General features: G+C 37.5%; 1 protein-coding gene across 14 annotated transcripts in view; it reads left to right on the top strand.

Annotated features, from left to right (window-relative positions):
- nfia (nuclear factor I/A) overlaps positions 1-19,817 on the top strand; it is a 663,295-nt gene that overhangs the window by 188,744 nt on the left and 454,734 nt on the right. For 3 of the 14 annotated variants that reach the window (XM_078407291.1, XM_078407294.1, XM_078407287.1), the window contains exons 1-2: positions 9,280-9,736; positions 15,282-15,813. In XM_078407291.1, coding sequence (XP_078263417.1) covers positions 9,710-9,736; positions 15,282-15,813 — 559 coding nt within the window. In that variant the 5' untranslated portion in view covers positions 9,280-9,709. Of the gene's footprint in view, positions 1-6,123; positions 6,491-8,662; positions 8,744-9,017; positions 9,175-9,279; positions 9,737-13,695; positions 13,788-14,808; positions 15,104-15,281; positions 15,814-19,817 lie in introns of those variants that run through there. The other 11 variants (XM_078407286.1, XM_078407284.1, XM_078407288.1 and 8 more) reach the window with 10 other exon arrangements.

Raw genomic sequence — 19,817 nt, 5'->3', positions numbered from 1 at the left:
GTATTTACTTTAACTCCGATTATGATACAGGCAGATAGCGGTGCATGCTCATCACTTTTTCGATGTTGGCAGCAAAGTGGTAATCATGGAGTAATCTAGTGCGGCAACTTCTCATCTCCAAGCGCTCAGCAGCGACATTTAAATGCGAAAAGTATTAGAGTGAATAACAAAAGACATTAATTGGATCATTGAAACAATTTCGTGTCTTATCCAGTTTTAGTCTAAGCTTGCGATCAGATAACTAAATTCGCTTTTTATTCTTGATTTTACAGGTTAACCACTACGAAAAATAACGGAAATTAGCTAGAGTAGCATTGATAAACTGCACAATTAGTACGTACATGTATTGGAAGAATATTAACAGCATAATGCCACGGGTGTAAATTTTAAAATGCTGTTTGTATAATCTTAGCATCACTGTAAGTAATGTCCCGGTGGATGTAGTTTGATATTGCGACAAATTAAGACGAAAATAAATATCGAAATTTATAATGTAGTTGCTGCTTTCGTAGTTTGTTCCTAATTATTATTACTAGTCCTCGGGAATGCAGTGCCATATTGATATTTAGATTACCCGGTATATTAGTTCCAGTATTTTTGAAAGCAAGCACATTTGAATGTTGCAATAACTTCGAGCACCAACTTATTTAACTTGCTGGTGCTACTTGCAGGGGTATACATTGAAATCAGAGGTTTATCCAAGAGGCTAAATCTGGCCATTCCCCTAAAACTTAATTGGTTAAGTATCCTCACTCCTGCTGCTAAAAATGAATTTAAAAATTGTATTTGAATGAACGGAAAAAAATCAATAAATACATATTTAAATATTTTGTCTACTTCTGAAATTTGATCTGTTGGGTTTTACTGTTAACACCTTAAAGGCCTTTACATATTTAACTTTTTTAATATTGGACTTCCAATTTTTTCACACCTCCGAGCTTTTCATGATGAATCAAAGATCAAGACTCAAAGTATTCGTGTATCATTATTTAATTGTTTATTCCAATTTTGGAACAGCCAATCACTTGTCGTAATTTTTTATTGTTTAGGTTTTGAAGTTTGCAGAATTAAAATTAGTTCCTTTACTTTGCACCTTGTGGTTAAAATCGATTCACATTCTGTAGGTGAATAAATACCTTAATTGTCATTGTTACACCCCTCCCTCTTATGGTCATCTGTTCGTCTTATTTAAAGAATAGATAAATTAATCTGCTCATCTTTGAATTTGGCGATTAATTTTCAAACATTATTTTATTACCCACTTTTGAAAATTATTTTCTGAAATGTAAGGCAGAACTGAAAACTAAAAAATAATAAATTCGAATTAATTCCGACAAAAATAAAGGCAGCAAGATGCAAAATTCCGCCAAGAGTTTTAAATGGATGCTTTTAGTTTTAAGTCACATGAAAGGAGTATAATATCGAAGATCATTTATTACTTATAGTTCCGTTTATTATGGAAGATTGAAAATCTGCAACTGTTGCTGAAGAACGACAATACCTGATCAGAGGCTGCATAATTCATAGCCATATTGGCAAGTGTTAAATAATAATCTTTCGAATAAATGTCTGAACAAGGAAACCTAGCAGAATTAATAACAAAATTATATAGTTACCAATGCAATCTTTCATTTAATTCATGCAGATCTAAATATCGAGACTTCAAACTTCTTTTTGCAGACAGCTATTTACCATATATGGTTGTTTAAAGGTCGCAAATATTAACTTTACTTAAGGTTCGCATATGTTGCTAAAATAGTTGTTCACGGATTATCAGTATTAAGAAGGAACAAATAACTTTTAATATTTCCCATTCCATCATATGTTGAAACCGTTGACTCGACGACTCAATTTGAACACGGGTATTTTCTCTTTGAAACGTAAATCACATTTGATTTGTATTTGACACCATGAGAAAAGGTTCATATTGATTTGTGAACCAGTAGTTAATTTCGCATGTGCCTTAAATTGACAAATACATTATCTTTCGGAATTAATTGTTTATATCTAAATCACTTATACTAAGGTTGGTCGTGAGTCATTAGTGGGTTTAATATTATTATTTGGCATGCAGTTTAAGAATTGGTTGGTGATTGAGTGCTTGTGTTTGATATATAATTAACAGCAATCGTGTTCTATTATTTATGGACATAGTCTTGCGTAAACCAAATCGAGAATAAATTCTACAGACTCACAATGCTACCAGGGATGGTTCAATATATATTTTATTTACGTTTAGATCAGGATTTCAGAACAAAGTAGTGTCCGTTTTCCACCACCGATCGATAGCGAATATTAAAAATATATATTGCACCCTCTCTTGGAGACGTGCGTACAGAGAAATAGTTAACTTTTCAAGTATTCAAAAATAAACTCGCAAATTGGCTGAAGATTAAAATAATTAAAGTTGCTTAAGCACCAATTTCCAGTTAGTCGGAAAATAGAGGACCTAAAATTGTATTCGGAAGAAACTGAGTCTAATTTTTTTTTAAGTAAAATAAATATTAAGCGGGAACGTTTACAGAAATCTGAGGTTTATTATTTGCAGGTGCGCAAGCCAATTCATGAAACAAACCTGTAAAGGCTCAAAGGGGAATATATCTAAGTATTCTTTTGAGTTCTATTCTTTTTGGTTAATGTTGAACGTGCGGGAAAATAGCGACTGGATATAATTGAGTTTCATCATAACCATGATGAAACTTTTTTTTTGTGCTGCGTCTTTTGATCTTTTCCGAAGAGTTAACACGAAGTGGACAATGTAAAGGTGAACATGCCTACGTTACTTCACGAAAAACATAAAAATATGTAACAGTCGTGGAATAAAAAAAGTAAAACTACCGAAGTTCTCACGAGCCTGTAAAACGCCACATTTGATTATAAGCGAAGTATCGGACTTCTAAATCGTAAAAGTACACGATCGAAAATCAGAAGAACCATGAATACAGAACGCAACTTTTAAAACTGCGACCTCAACTTAAAGCCTGAAAAAAAAAGTTTTCTCCTCTTTTCTTGAAAATCTTATATTGTTTTAAAAAATCTTATATGTTTTATTCGGTCTAATAATGCGCGTGGTTTGTAGACAAAGATGCCGAATTATAATGTGCGTACCAGAATGAAAATGTTGAACTTCTTGGTTAACATTCAAAGTAATGGTACAGTCCTCTCCTTAGTGAATTTACATATATTCCCCTCATCCGTGACAGTTAATGACTATTATTGCAAATGACTTCATCACTCCTTAGTGTGATCATATATTTCAGAATTTGAGGGAGATTGAATGGGATTTGTAAATATGCTTTAAACTCTGCTCCATTTCTGCATGAAATCTATCGAATACACACTTCGCAGAAGTATTGAAAGAGTGAAAAAAACCCCAGTACATCTTTAAAAAAAACTTTATTTTAAACCTACTCTTTTTTTCCCCTCCACGTTGCTTCCGAACATTGCTTGTAAAGTTGATATTTCGAGAGTAAAGCAAAATGTTGTAACAGTCAAGGGCAAAAAAATCTCAACTCGGTGGAGCGCACCATTGTAAGTGGGGGTGGGCATTCAACTCTCTCTCAACATTTTCCAAAATCAGAAAAATCTCCTTTTGTTGTTGCTATTAGAGCCCTCTAGTTGTGGTACTGCACGGTGTTAACACGAGATTTGGGATCTTAACGTTCGGCTTTGCAAAAAGCGGCGGAATAATATACAAAGACTTTCTCTTCCGCACTCCTTGTTCTGGAATGCCTTCAGATCAATATCTCCAGCGCCAAATCAATATGGACATCTCCGCGATTGAGATGTATTCGTATAATTAGTGGGAAAATACTCCGATTCTTTGTATTAGAATGAATTAATGTTGTAATTAACAAAAAATGCAGCAGATTTTGCATTGTGATCACTTTCAGTAAACGTCAGCTCGCTCTGTACGTGCTGTCGCGGCGTCTAGTTTTGTTGAGACTTTATTTTTTTCACTTAACATTGCTTTATTTATAATAAGCCGGATCATTTTCTTAGACGTTGCGACCACTTCGGTGTTAAAGATAATTCACATTTAAAAAAAGTTATCTGATTATAATGTCAATATGACACTTTTGAAATAGGAGCGGCGAAAGCTTGCGAACTTTGTCAACACGGTAATGATTGTCGATCCACTGTGTTTTTTTTAAGTTCCTCGGGGTGGTTGCTACTGCTGTTGGTCGAGACTGCAGAGAGTCTGCATTTGGGAACTTTACTAAAGACAACGGATCAAATATATTCCCGAATACCGCAGTTGTGATTGGGTTAATTAGTACTCGCCAAGCAAATTATGCCTTTCGTATTAGTGAAACTCGTGAAATGTAAATGAAAACCTATGGGAAAATCTGTGACATTTAACATCGACTGCTTCGGAAGTGCAGCTATGTGTCAAATATAACGCTGCAACAGTCTATTTATGTCCAAATCATAAATCCAAGACATTGTCCCTGTCTGCATGTAATTCAATGCACAAGCTGAGCTTTGTTACAGTTTGGAATATGATTGGTGCAATGAAGTTGCACATGATGTCTATCTCAAGAGATGTGCAACTGAATTGAAATATATTAGTTCGATATCAGTTCGATTATTGTGTATGTTCATAATGTAAGTATGCTCAATCTTTCAATTTACAATAAATCATAAATGATAAAAAATAACGTCCATTAATTATTAAAATGCTTTCAATCCCAAGACATCGAAAGGTGTCCTTTGGAACGAAGTTTTCCATATTTATTACTTGCGTCACACTCTCAATTGTTCAACGGCAAGATGCATTCAATTTCCACGCATTTCACGCTGTAAATGCACACAATATATTGGTCGAAAACACGGCATTTGACGTGTACACACATATCCAAATGAATCAAACGTTTCCAATAAACTGACGGCCAAAAATCAATAGGTGCATATCCGATTAAGTTTGAACTATTGCATATGATTATCCTTTTGATGCCTGTTCTTATCAATTTACGGTTAAGCCGCTGCAAAACCAGAATATTTGTAACAATTGTGAATACTATTTATAAAACCTTCACTTGCGCGATGGTGTGCGTTGAAATAAGCAGGACAGAGGCCTAAACAGGTGATTTAAGTTACGATCGCAACTGTCAACATCATTCAGTTCGTGTGGGAAGTGCATTATTACAATACGTGAAGATATAATAATCACCGAGTCAACGCGCCTATTTGATTTACGCAGATGATCCAACTTAAAATATAACTTCAAAGTATTTTGTCCTTCGGTGATAGTCTCATTAATAGTTCAATAAATCAGGCATATTCATAAATATCTAAAAATACTGTCATTGATACATGCGTGAATAACACGACACCTGTTTTGGATAATAAACTCAGCATTGGAATGCGAGGGTTTTATTCCTAATAGAAATAGTAAAATAAATAGCATTCTGTGAAGCACAATCTTTATTGGATAGTTTAATGGAGTACATCGTGTTTCTAAAGTTAAATTATTGTTTAATAATCATGCTTACAATACAACTGCGTTCCCTTATAAATTTCAAATGCAGTACACTCTCATTCTCTTATCAGCGTCGACATTTTTTTCAACAAGAGGCACCATTATTTCTCCCTCTGTAGTAACTGTTTCCATTTGAGTACACCAGTTCTGACAAAAATGCCCATTTTTCATAAAAGCTCACTTACAAACCCTACAAATGTCAGTAATAACCCAGTAAATATTCCTCGGTACATCTCTGTTTTTCTTGGCAAGCAGATTGCATATTTATTTGTGAAATACTCCTTTAAGCTTATGGATAACGGGTCAATGGACCATGTCTGTTATAAAACGTGAAGTAGGAATAGGCCGAGATCTGTTGAACTGTCCACGCAAATAAACGGGTAGATGAAACGTACAAGTTACAAAAGGGGGGGAAAAAAATAATCTATCATGTTTCCTTACCTAATTTTGCTATTCAAAAAAAATAAAAAAAAATCACAGCAGATTACAATTGGCTTCAGTATATAAAATGAAAGGAGCTTCACGCCGTGCAGATCTGGTCGGTGATGGAATAGAAACTCGGCCCGGGAATGGAATCCCAGGCCAGACGCTCGCGCGACTTACGTCTCCCGGGATACTGGACGCCGATTGGTTTGCTCCGTGCGTGGTTTCTATGCAAATACCGATGCGGAAATAAACACGAAGGACTGCAAATCGATTGCAACTTCTCAGGGCGCTGCACAAAAGTGCTCTCTCGCCATCAGCACAGACACAGAGCCAGAGAACTGTGAGCGATCTTGGAACGCTTTCAAAAGGGCTTCTTCTTGGGAAACAAACAAAAAAAAAAGACCCTCGGGCATAATTCGCCGACTTTTTTTTCGCAGCGGCTTTTGCATGGTTTCGCTTCCGGTTTGCAACGGTTCCCAGTTTATACATTAAAACCAAAATATAATCAGCAAAAAGGCGACAACAATGAAGCTAAACGTCTGAACAATTTAACGTTTGTCACGTACTCTTTACATGGCAATGGTACGTGATACATAATGAACTTTATTTCAATTTAATAGCGATATTCTAAATTTGAATGCAAAATATTTAGGGATATTTTAAAGTATATTTAATAATGTTTCAGCCTGATACTTAATAGCAGATGTCTATTTTTTTTTAAATTCCAGTTTGCGTCCGATTCCAGTTTGCGTCCATGTAGAAAATGTCAATTATTGGGCCAAGTCTGGGGCTGTTAGAAAGCGCTGAGCTTGGCAATTTTCCCCCGTCGCCTGCTTGGTGCAGGAGCAGGCAAAAAAAAATGTTGCGCGCTCGCTATGTCGAGACGTGTGATTTAGTTTCAAAAACCCTTTTCTTCAAACGGTCACCCGAGACGTGAACTTGAACCGACATGATAGGCAGGTCATTCTACCAATTGAAATTTGCATTAACATCCTCCGCGCTGCGCTGCGCCAATCGGTGCGTTCTAGCTGCAGTTTCCGCTATCAAGTTTGGTTTATTTGCAATAGGATACTTTGGAAGGGTTTGTTGGGAACTGTAGTTCAATGTGCACAGTGCTAAAGCTGGATCAATGAATTTACTAAGGGCGAGCTGTGTAAGGTTATAGACCATGTTTCATTTTCATTAAACATAATATAGTACGTGTCCAGGTTTCGCACCGTGAAGCCCAAAACACACATGCAATATTTATTTTTACATAAAAGAATCATTTTAGCAAAAGTGCTTTTCGCTCTTGTAATTCCCTTAAATGAGATGAGAACAAATCACGAAATAAATAACTTGCACTGTGTTTTAATTGTACATAACGTTTGCAATTATACATCATTTGCATGAATATTATGTTGCCCTCGTGCATGGTGACTTTCTGCAGCAAGTGAACTCAAGGATGTGGATGATGGGCGGGGAATAGTCCCGGGAGTGGTTTCCCTTTAAATCACAGTGTATTTTGAATTGACTTGTATATGTTTTCTCTGATAGCCAATCCAAGTGCAGAAATGGCGGGTGTTATGATTTTCTCTTTGCATTCCCATCATCTTCTTGACACTACAATGAAAGGCTTTGTCCATGCGTTTTCTGCATTGCCGTGGAGCATGCACATTCCATTCTACTGACAGTCATAACCAGGCTTTACATCATCTCCTTAACATTCTAAGAATACACTATTTTTCACCAACGTCGAGTATTGAATTTCTGAGTGTTGTTGGAATGAAACCTATGTGCACTAAATGTCATTTGTGACATAGAACCTTAAATATTTTAAGATAAATTTACTTTAAGATAAATTTCTTGAAAATCAACAAAATTAACCAAAATGCTTAACCTGCCATTAAAAAGAAACTGCAACAGAACTATCCAAATTAACCAGTTCGCACGTCTTGAATCCCACCATTACAAAGATGCGTACGTTTATATTTGAGAATAATTGAACAAACACGTGCTACTGGAAAATAATTCATGCAACGTTTTCCAGTTATTGCTACGTTGCTAACACACTGAAAAGTTTAATGGATAACAAGGGTTGTGGTAGCAACATGTTGGAATATTTTGCATTGTGATGAAGCCCTAACCTTCTACCCATATGTTTTCACTCCGCTGCATTTTAGTTCTGGTTTCGATTTGTAATTTTTAATTCAGAGCTGCACCTAATCTCGTGATAATTTCATCAAGCTGCGAGCTACCCTACTCACTTTTCATCAGTTAAGCACACACGCACCTTCAACTCAATTGCATACTGAGACTTGCACACTTCAGAGCACGTCTATTTGTTTAGAAATATGGGCTCATTAACAGAAATCAATATATCTTTCACAATCTACGGTAACGGAAATTGTGGAGATGTGGTACACAGCCTTGGACATTATTTTTAAAGTGGACAGACACAAAAATGCTAGAGTAACTCAGCGGGACAGGCAGCATCCCTGGATGGAGGGAATGGGTGACGTTCTATCCGGAGATGCTGCCTGGCCCGCTGAGTTACTCCAGCATTTTGTGCATGTCTTCGTTGTAACCCCACATCTGCAGTTCCTTCCTACATATTCTTCAAGTGGAGTTGCGCAGTGAACAGGATCAAAGACTACGAGGCCCAAAGTGCATTGCAGAGACGGCGCATGCGTGTTGCCTGGCCAATGGTTTATCACTCGGTGTTACATATGGGTCATTTGCGCAGGCAAGGAAAATGTCAAACAATGAACGGCAGCCGGGCGGAGGAGCGCTGGACGTGTCTTTCGACTGCGTGACGCGAGGGGAAAAAAACAATAAACAGGCGCATGATTCTTAGTTATGTATTGTGATTTATTGTTGTTAGAAAAAGGCGCCAAAGCCTGACTGCACAAATCAGAGGTTCTGATTTAAAAACAACGACTTTGCAGGGGGGGGGGAAGAAAAACCCCCAAATCATTTCGCAACTAACTTTAGCGCTGCCAAACAAATCGCTCCATAATTTATTTACAAGAAAGTTGCACGCAGACTTGGAACTTTCTTAATATGTGTATGTCACGGTGTTGGGATTTTGTGGCGGAATTTCTTTTCATGAATGGGCCATGAGAAAGAAACGCGCTCAGTGTGCCTGCCACAAGCTCAAGTCCAAGTTCATTGTCGGCTCGCCACATTGGCCGCCGCATCCAGCCACACTGTCCTGCTGCATTCGGCTGTTGACGCAGAGCCTCAGGGCTGGGAAGGGAATCGGGGTTTGTTCAAGAATCCAATCGGTCTGTTTTTATTTTATCTCCTCGTAGACAGATATATAGATAGAGAGAGAGAGAGAGGGAGAGGGGTGGGGGTGGGGGGTGGAGAGCGATGTTCGCGTGGCGCCGGGAGCTGCGGAGCGATCGGGAGGGGTCTAGTCTGGCTGAGAGAAAGCTAGCGCTCCCTCACTGACAGACAGGCTGCGAGCCTGACTTTTCCCAGTTTAATTCTCTCATCATAAGATCGAGAGCGCTGCTGCAGAAAGCAGCCCGAGAGCGGGCAGGGGAAGATATCTTCCCGCAAAGCAGGTGTGAGACCGAGGGAAAGGAAGGGAAGGGAAAGGAAAGGAAGGGAAGGGAAGGGAAGGGAAGGTGTGTGCTGGCGGGCGGCCGCCCATCCGTCCGACTGTCACACTGAGAGAGGCAGAGTTGCGATGTGGACTATATAGTAACTATAGGCGGGGTTAAAGTTCAGGATGGAGAAGCGAGCTGGCTTCAGCTCGAGACTGAAATGTGAAAGCCGGCTTTTCCTCTCACCACCACCAGCACCGCCACAATAATGTACTCTCCGCTCTGTCTCACGCAGGTAGGATACATTTTTGCAACATTTGTATCCCTTTAGAGGCCAGCATGGATTTTTATTAAACTTTTTTCCCTCTTTTTTTTTTCCCCCCTGCCTCCTGCTGCCTCTCAGATCAGAGTGTGGGCTCAGCGATCTGCCCCATTGAGGCACATGGCTAATGGCGGATACGTATTAATATTTATTATTTTTGAACTGTAATATTTGAGAGTATATATGTGTATTTTTTTTTTACAAATTACGTTTTCCAAGAGCGGCATTTGCAGAGGTTGCGGTGTATTTCTGAAGACTTTCCCAGGCCAGCGAAGTGTAGCGATGGCTGCTGTTATTTTTTTGAAGGAGGGGGGCGGGTGGAAAGCGAGCGATGGGGAAGCACGCTTTTGTTTTGACTGTAAGGTACGGAGTTTACTCACAACAGCGGTGCGCGGAAGTTTGATTTTTTGAAATGATATCTTCGATAACAACCCCCGCCAGTGGCCGCTCACTCCGCCGCAGAGGCATGGGTAAGGCAGCGGCTCCGGCTCCGGCCAGCACTGCGCTCGGGGAGCCCACACACTGTCGAGGCTGCTTCACCCAGCCAGCCAGCCCGAGGTAGACTTGACGGCCAGAGTTTCTTGGCGGGACACCGAGGTCCCATCAGGTGTGGAGTACCGTCAGGCCAAGTTGCTTTCTCTGGGAGGTTGAGCAACCTACCTCTAACTTTTCTGGAGCACTTCTGCAAACACTGCGATTTGATGGGTGTTTGCGGGCATTGTGGTTTCGTGGCGACGCGGCTTCCCTTTCGAGTTCCTTCTGTTATTTTGATTCGTCTCAACAACTTCCCCAAAACCCACCGCCCATGTCATGATTCCCTGTAAGTTGGGACCATTCAGTCAGACACCCTCAAGGTTCCCCCCTTTGACGGAGTTTTACTGCCGCTTGTTTTGAGGAAGGTCGAGGTTTCCCCAGTTGAAGCGCTCGTTGGCTGCTGGCGGGCCGGGTTTCTTTCCACTCAAGTTTCCAGATTGCGGTTTTGCTTTGAAATCTGCTTTATTTTGTACTTCCATACACCGAAGGAAATTTAACCCGCGGTAATTCCAAAGCTTTTGTTTAAAACATGAACCGTAGAAAGTGGATTCAGGATCCCCGATTTTATAAAACAAACCTATATATATATTTCAAAATTTCATTATTTCCAGTATTATCAATAACATGTTTATGTATCTTTACCAGCCAGTCGTTTCTTTAAAAAGTTACACGTGATTTAGAAGTTTCCAAGGCTCTATCAACAGTGGGCATTTTCTGTAATGTCTCTATAAATCTTCTAAATTCAGAACTTTCCCCTGTGTGGTTGGGATGGGGGGGGAAAGCATCAAGATCTTTACAAAAGCTTTCAAAATCAACTAACCAGACTGTGAGAAAGGTTCATATTATGACTTTAATTTTGCACCAACAGCAAGATAAAGTAAACGTCAATATGACAATCTTGAAGTAACTGTCTTTATATCTCTCAGGTTGGCGTTTCCCAATGAACACGTCAAATTATTCCGTGTTTTGCTACTTGCTAGAATGTCGGGGCACATTTAAAAATGGATGCAAAAGTTTAATTTAAACTCGACATAATTTTCGGTAACCTGTGTGCAACATAACATTTTGCCCTTTTCCTGTATCCATTAAATACACAAGAAGTTGTTCATTTGTGATATTCACATTGTTACAGCATCTCAGAAAACTTTCTACTATTATATTGTTAATAGTAGGTAATTTAGTTACTGAGGCATTGAGCTTCAGACAATCTCCAGCCACACATTTAATACCAGATTCTTTGAGGAATCTACTTAAAAATAAGTTTAAAAAAATACCAGAAGGACAATTACTGTAGAAAAAATGAGATTGTAGTATTTTACAGTTAAGAGTGTGTTGGTACCATGGTTACAATGTCGCACAAAAAGTATTGATCTTTTGAATAAAAATAATTTCTTGTACCTGCAGTATTTTCCTTGCGTTCTAAGTCTATTGAATATCTATTGTTTTTAGGCAGAACCCCCCAAAAAACATAGATGCCTGTTAATGTGTAGGTTTTAATCACAGTCACTTTTTTTCTAAAAAAAAGACGTTAAACAGTGCTTTCTAAAATGAATTCTGCTTGCTGCTTTGCTAATTTAAAAAGTACGCAAAATAATAAGAAACGCAACAAATGATCTAAATTGCATTGGATTGTTTAAAAAATAAGTTAATCTTGAAAAGAAAGATGTGTAATAAACATGAACAGTGAATGGCGGCAAGTGGAGAATTAGATTTCCAGCGGTCAGTTGTTTGTAAACAATAAAGAACTCTAATTATCGGAGTTAAAATATAAGTAAGTTTATAACCACTTAAAAGAACATTGGTGCTTAGTCTGTTTGCTTCATCATTTTAGATTGCATACACTAATTGATGTGGCAGTGCCAAAAGAAGAACGTGCTTGCTGCACTGAAGTGCAGTGCTGAGGTTTATATCAAAATAGACCCACAACAAAACCACAACTTTACTGATTGTCATTTAAGTGGTTTGGCCTTCTAAAATGTAAAATATTTAGAAATTAGCTCAAAATAGGAACCTTTGTTTAAAAATTGAATAGAGAAAAATAGGCTTTAATTGGGAGAAAATGTCATCTTTTTGGTTTAACAAAAACGTCAGTGTTTTACGTGTCTGTAATGGGAACTAACTTCAAATTGCAAAATGTAATGCGCTGCTACAGATATTTAAGACCCCAGTCTTTTCATGATATAGTGGACGTTGAATCTGTAGATAATGAACCAATTGCAGCCGCGTAAATCCACTAATGTTGACTAAAGCTCCCAGCCTGCGGACTTTTCTTTCCTGCTGCAGAATTCACTTTATTGTAAAATTTATTTTTTGTTTTTTTTGAACTGATATTCTTTTTGTAGGAAAAAACATTATTCCACATTGAGAATGAAAGATGTCGGGCATCGTGGAAGATGTAGGATTGACGGTGACATGGGTTAAAGTAATTTAAAGCTTCTTTTCTGAATTAGCAGTGTGGTAGAGCAAGGAAACTACTTTGGAAAATTTCCAACGTAAAGTCGATGCAAGAATATATAAAACTTTATAGGCTTTGGACTGAATTAAAATGTAGCCATACATGTGCAAAGGATTACAGAACTATAATGCACCTTGCTCAGAATGCTTAAATATAATAATTCACAGTGTAATTTTTCTTAAGTCAATCTACTAGTTTTTACATTTTTGAGAAATAATCCCTATTTATCTAAATTGCCAATTTTTAAAAAAATTACCTCTCCCGCCTCACCCCCCACTCAACTGTAAATTGGTTATAGATCTCAGTCCTGTTGCAACACAAAGCAGCAGAGAACAGATCTGAACTAGTGGCATCTGAAGGCCACAGCAAAGGACATCAATGTGGTGACATAGTATCACCACACTGGCATCCCTTGTTCCATGCATGCACGCAACCAAGGTCAAATACTGACTCTAGGTTTTCATTCACGGCTCTAACATATCTATATTAACTCCACAAACTCACTTTCGACAGGACTGAGTTCTTTATCGTGGAATGAGTTCCAGAGTTGGCATTTGTGGCATATTCACAATAAACACTTTGGTGCAGAATTGATTTCTGAATCCATTCATGGAAAATGGCGGAAATATTTAAGAGATTTCGTTCTCCGTACTTTATGATTTGATCATATGAACTCAGAGTTTGTTAAGAGATTTTCGAACAAAAAGTTTAGACCGAGGTGAAAAAAGTAACGGGGACGTTAACCCTTTTAACACTTTATGAAACGAGTTTGTTAAAACAAATCAATTGATGTTAAACTGTGTGTAGGAAGAAATAGTTTGTTCTGACTTTCTCTCCCCAATCTTTGTGACACAATAGGAGGAGGCATATATCTGCTTAGGTAGTCATTTAATAAATTTGAGCTTCATTATTTGTTTTGGCAGTTTGAAAATCTCCTTTTCAGGACAGATTGTTACCTACGTGTAGATGATTTTAGTAAAGGAATTCAGTTAAGCTTGAAGAATTACAGGCCAGATGTCGTGTGGCTGGAAAAAGGTTGGTAAATGAAAATTCAGTTTAATCTAAAAATCCTCCAAATGTTCCCACCAATGCAACATTTTTTCATTAATTTATATCATTAAGTAAAATCCCTTGCAGCCTGAACTGCTGTGGCCTAGTTTATACAATGAAAATCCCCAACTTTATTCAGCAAAGGGAATGTGAAATGCACACGATTACAGAATATTTTTCAAATTTTCTGCTGTTTCAACAGATTTTGCATCTACTTCATCGTAAAAGTGATGCTACTTTTGTTTTATTGTTTAAAAACACTTTGTGCAGCATTTGGTTTAAACAAAAGAATAAGACAGATGGCAGTTTTGCTCAGAATTTTTTTTTCAGTTTCTTTTGTGTGTTTTTATATTAACGTGTTTGATGTAAAATTTATAGTTATTTATCAAAATATATGGTTTTGACTAGTTTAAATGAAAATAATATACATATAAATAATTTTTTATCAATACCTTGTTATTGTTTATGCTGTATCCCCGAGAGTAGTTAACTGTTTTTTACCAGTCACTTTTATGTTATTGATTGAAATGTTGATTTCAAAGGTTGATAATGATCACAGGGTTCCCCTCTGGATTTACAGATTTTTATTGTATTTACTAGTTGGGTAAGGAGGTGGTGAAAATTTGTTTTACGTTATTATTGAATAACGATTGCAAATAAACGACTTATTAATAACTATTTAATACTCGTGTGGCATCATCTGGATATAGAATCAAATAATGTGTAAGCATGTTTTTATTTTTTATTTTTGTTCACAAGGGCACAGCTCAATGTGACAGTTCTTGTGAAAATAGCATGAATTCACAATGAAGAATATGCAGATTTGTTTCTGACTGTACAGACTTGCTGTGTTTGAAACCATCTTGTGGAGGGGGGGAGATTTGTCCTCTCTTGCTTTGCACAAAGCCCCCTCGTACGAGCTGTTGATTGGCATTCTAGTGTGTGGAATTTGCCAAATAGGCGGGATCATGCTGGCTACACCACATGCAAAGGGGTTGGGGACGGAGAGTGAAGAGATCTGCATTTTTTTTAAAGCTGGCGAAGGTTAATGAAAGCACCCATGCTTTAGTCGAGGGATCTTTCTCTACTGTTTTGGGAAAGCTCTTCATAAACAAACCAAGCACACACAGGGAACGTCTTGAATATTGGCAAGTGTTCTGGACAATACCTACATGGGTGCTTTCAGTTATGCCGTCGGCATCTTTCTGACTGTTCCACACAAAGAATTCTCACTGTACATGGCATAAATCTTTCCAAGTCCAGCTCTGAACAAGATACTCTGCTGGTCCGAGTTTACAATGGTATTGAATCAATTCTCTCATTTAAGTGAAATGTCTCTCGATTTCTCAATTAATTTTTTTATTTGTTTACTTTATAACAAGAAAATTCTAATGTATGTTTCAAGTGTGACAGTGCTTCTTTTGTCAGAACTTCATTTTTGCTTATTCTGTCTTGTCTGTTTTTTAAAAACTTTTTTAGGATGAATTCCATCCCTTCATTGAAGCACTTCTGCCCCACGTCCGAGCCTTTGCTTACACATGGTTCAACTTGCAAGCCCGAAAGCGAAAATACTTCAAGAAGCATGAGAAACGCATGTCAAAGGAGGAAGAGAGAGCAGTGAAGGATGAACTGTTGAGCGAAAAGCAAGAGGTGAAGCAGAAATGGGCATCCAGGCTCCTAGCAAAGCTGCGCAAGGACATCCGACCTGAGTATCGAGAGGATTTTGTGCTCACAGTCACTGGGAAGAAACCTCCTTGCTGTGTGCTTTCAAACCCAGACCAGAAAGGCAAGATGCGGCGAATTGACTGTCTGCGGCAAGCAGACAAGGTCTGGAGGCTGGACCTGGTTATGGTGATTTTATTCAAAGGTATTCCACTCGAAAGTACTGATGGTGAACGACTCGTAAAGGCCTCACAGTGCTCTAACTCTGTGCTGTGCGTGCAGCCACATCATATAGGAGTTTCTGTTAAGGAACTCGATTTATACTTGGCGTACTTTGTGCAGACACCAGGTAAGTACATTTTCTGGATACATTTCATCAGAATTCCTTGTAATGAAAGTTTGATTTTAGTTTTTAAGAAATGGTTATTCTGCATGTATCCTCACATTAAATTTAAACTTACATAATGGTTGCCTTGTGTGTGTACTTTTCTGTAAAGTTAACTTTCTTCTGCATGCTCTTGAAGATAATCTAGATCCTATCCTGTTGCAAGTGTAGCCTAAACTTGTTAAGCAATCTGTGATTTTGATCAGCATTTTTTGTTTCTTTTGTGTAATGGTCATAAATGCTCATTACAGGCCGGATCTACAAACTGCTGTTAAACTCTCCAGCTGTGTTTCTCACGCCCTTCATGATCAAACCAGCATTCTCTTTCTTTCCTCCATCTCCCACCCTTCATAGCCCAAGATGGAAGGTGAAAATTCCCATCAGAATTATAATTAGTTTACAAAAGAAAATTACTGTTATTTTAGTGTGAATATGATATGTGCAAACCAAAACCTACAGAAGATCAGCAACTGCAAAAAGCATGACCAAAAGTTTCAGAATTTGGGGCAGCCAGTGCTCCAGAATGCTGGCACAAGGGGTATTCCATCTTGGAATCAGCAGTCGTAATCAGCAGCTAAAAAGGAAGGAGTCTTGTGCTGTTAATTGTCTGCTGCCCAAGTGAAGTGTCGAACTTTGGATTCTACATACTGCTTACAATGGTAGAATAACAGTATGTAGCTGTTCTCTACCAGTTTCCTGGATAAAGTTCCCATGTATTCTTTTTCAGATATTCTTATTTACAGGTGCACCATGAGAACAGGATAATATGTGTATATGGTAATTCAAGTGGTTAATATAACGTTACTGTGGAAATATTTTCTGGATACAGGTTTTGTTGCTTATGTTTGTCACGTTTACCATAAACTAGTGCAATTCTAAAGTCTTTTGACTTTTTCCAGTCGTTTTAATCATATCACTGCAAATCACTGGTCTTCAGAATAGCAAGGCACTTATTCAAACTTTAATCTTCAAAGTGAAAGTCATTTGCAGTTTTGAATCAGTTATTTTCTGAAACATTTTGAGTTTAGGAAATATTTTGGATGGTCCATGGCACCTTGTTTGTCAATGGAGTGCTTTGACAGGTTAGAAACATGTCAGCTTTGTAATCAATGGCTCTGAAAATAACGGAGATAACTGCTGAAGGTTGATCACATTAAAGCAGTCCAAATGTATTGGAAAATATATTCTGTTCCATCCACTCACTGCACTACCTTTTTATCTTAAATATGAAGTGACGAGAAACAAACAAGTTAGTATTAACCTAAAATCTTTACTTTTATGCTTACTAAATAAGCGGAGTAAAACACACACACACACAAACACACACTGCTCCTTAACAATATGTATTTTAAAATTAGATGCTTACTGAGGATTGCACACACAAAACCGATTGGACCCACATTTGGCCTGCTAGGAAGGTTCAGGGGTTTTCAATGGACTGAGCAGCTGCCAGTGCTGGCAGAAAGCATGAACTCTAAAAATGCTTTGTCCATCATGCCAAAGCCAACATGGGAATACGTGGCCACTTTTTTTCGCTGATGCTTGGCTCTTTCCTGTAGTCTGATTCTGAAGCCATGATTTGGGGAAGAGTCGTTACATCGCTGTTAGTTTTGTTTTTGAAAAACACCAAATGAAATTTTCTACCAAATTTGAAAAGAAGTGTTTTCAGATTTTTACTCCAGATAACTGAAATTTTCACCAAAGCTGTTAAGAAATTTATAAACCTTTTCTGCCAAATGAATTTAACAATTCAGCAGTACACAAGCCCTTCTGAAATTAATGTAAAACTGTAGAAACCAAGGCAACGAATTAGTGATAGCAAAAAACAGGTTGCCATTTGGAAATATTTTGCTGTCATCATTAATTTCATGGACAAAGTGCAGTTTTAAATATTAGCAATTGCTGGAATATCTTAAGATACAAGCATATATAATATTTTTAACATATGAAACTGCAATCAGTACGTATAACTACTTACCTTAAAACTTGTTATGGCTTGAATTCAGGAAATGTTTGATTCCAGTTAATTTAGTGCAGAATTGTTCTGGAGATCCCGAATAGAGAAAGCACCAGAGTCTTGTATTCAATCAATTGTTCTGAATTACTAATTGTTTAGCATAGTAATTTAGTTACAAGCCAGTCAGAGAACTTTCTAAAACTATTCCAAGCGACATCTCCTTTGTGGAAGAAGTGTGGGATTGGAATAATGGCCACTGCATAGTTGCTAGGGGGAAACACATGACATTTAAACATACACTAAAGATTTCAGAGTTGTCCTATTTGACGGGGTTGCTTGCCTTATAACTTAAAATTATCAGCATTTTTAACAATTCAGTTGAGAGATGAAAAATAAGCGTAATCATTCAGTGAAAAAGATTACAGCTTTTATAAATACCAATAATTAAAATAATTCAAATTTTAAATACTCAGAAATTATCTGTTTTGTTGTAGTGTTTGCTATCTTCTTACAACACGCAATAGTGATTGTAATTCAACAAGATAATTAAATGCAGTAAAAAAAAAGGATTGAACAGTCTTACGTGATGTAGTTATCTTTAATTTAGTTTGTAGTTAACAGATAAGTTCTTTGTCGGTCCAGTGGCCTGTACACGTATCAAGTTAAACTTGAAAAGATACTGCAATGGAGGAAAACAAACTTTCTTTTGAAAAAGTGCAAGGCACAATCTAATTTATGGCCTGCACCATTAGTAGCTGACCCAGGTCAGAATGGCATCATTCCAGGCACGTGTAAGGGTCATGACATAAGTTGTTTAGGTCATGACCCAAGCCAACAGGCATTTGACCTCTTAGATAAACGGTGATCTTTGCTTATTAGTGGGCACTCATGCGAATGCTGTCTTCAGCTCGTCAGTATTGTTGTGACCCACTGCCTATGCAAACAGTTTGTGAAGAGGGAATCTAGGTTGAAATAGAGTCCGAGCTGACAGAATCCTCCATAGTCAAGTTTAAGCGGAATTAATATTTAGACGTCAAACTGGCTGATTTTATTTTTAAACCTAAATTTTTCCCTAAGTTTTTTGTTTTTTATTGCAGCATCTATTTTATGCCTTTTTATTAATTGAAATTAAAGCACCCAATAAAAAGCATACATTGACCTTAGGTAACCAAAGGAATTTTTGGAAGCAAACATCTAATGTACGCTACTTATCATATGACTTATTTCAATGTAACTTTTATGCAAATGGCTAATTTATCTGATAATATTTTGATAATGCAGTGGAATGCAAGATTCATAAATTGGATCAAGCTGAAAAGAGGAGATTGCGGATCAAAATTAACTTTTTACAGAAGTTTTTATTTACTTGGTAACCATTCTATCACTAGATTTACTTCACATAAACTGAATGTCTTTCCTAATGCCCCTTGTTATCTGCAAAGAAGAAACATTAGGGGAGAAATTTAGAAGCTTATGTTTATGCATTACCATCGGAATTAAAAGATCTGATTCGAGAAACTAAGCTGTTCTAGGTAGATATAAAACTTGAAATTATTTCTGGACCCATGCAAGCTTTCTACATTCACAATTAGCAATCCTAGAGTATGTTAACATTAATCACCATGAAGGACTGCGGGACTAAAGATATTGGAATGAGGGCTCAGAAGTGAGCAGAAATGTGAGTACAATTAAAATCAACAAGCTCAGCAATTCAGAGTGTAAAATCTGTACTGAACAGTGGAAATATGTACTGAGAATTTGAATTTCTCAAGGAACTATGCTTGAAGTTGTCACTAATGGTAGATCTGGAGAATACATTCTTAACATTAGCGTCAGTTTAGATTGTTATTTTATGCAGAGCACACGGAAAGGAGGCATAGCATATATAAAGAGATAAAAGGTGCAAGAATGATTGAATTGTTTTTGATTTTTGGGACAGATTAGACTGGAGAACCTTTACCTATCTTGTAATGTCATGTTTTCCCTTGTGTGTGATTGTAAATCATTCCAC

Source organism: Rhinoraja longicauda, chromosome 11 (assembly GCF_053455715.1).
Source record: "Rhinoraja longicauda isolate Sanriku21f chromosome 11, sRhiLon1.1, whole genome shotgun sequence".
Lineage (NCBI taxonomy): Eukaryota > Metazoa > Chordata > Chondrichthyes > Rajiformes > Arhynchobatidae > Rhinoraja > Rhinoraja longicauda.
The sequence above is the reverse complement of the archived record's forward strand: the minus strand, read 5'-3'. Positions and strand labels throughout refer to the sequence as shown.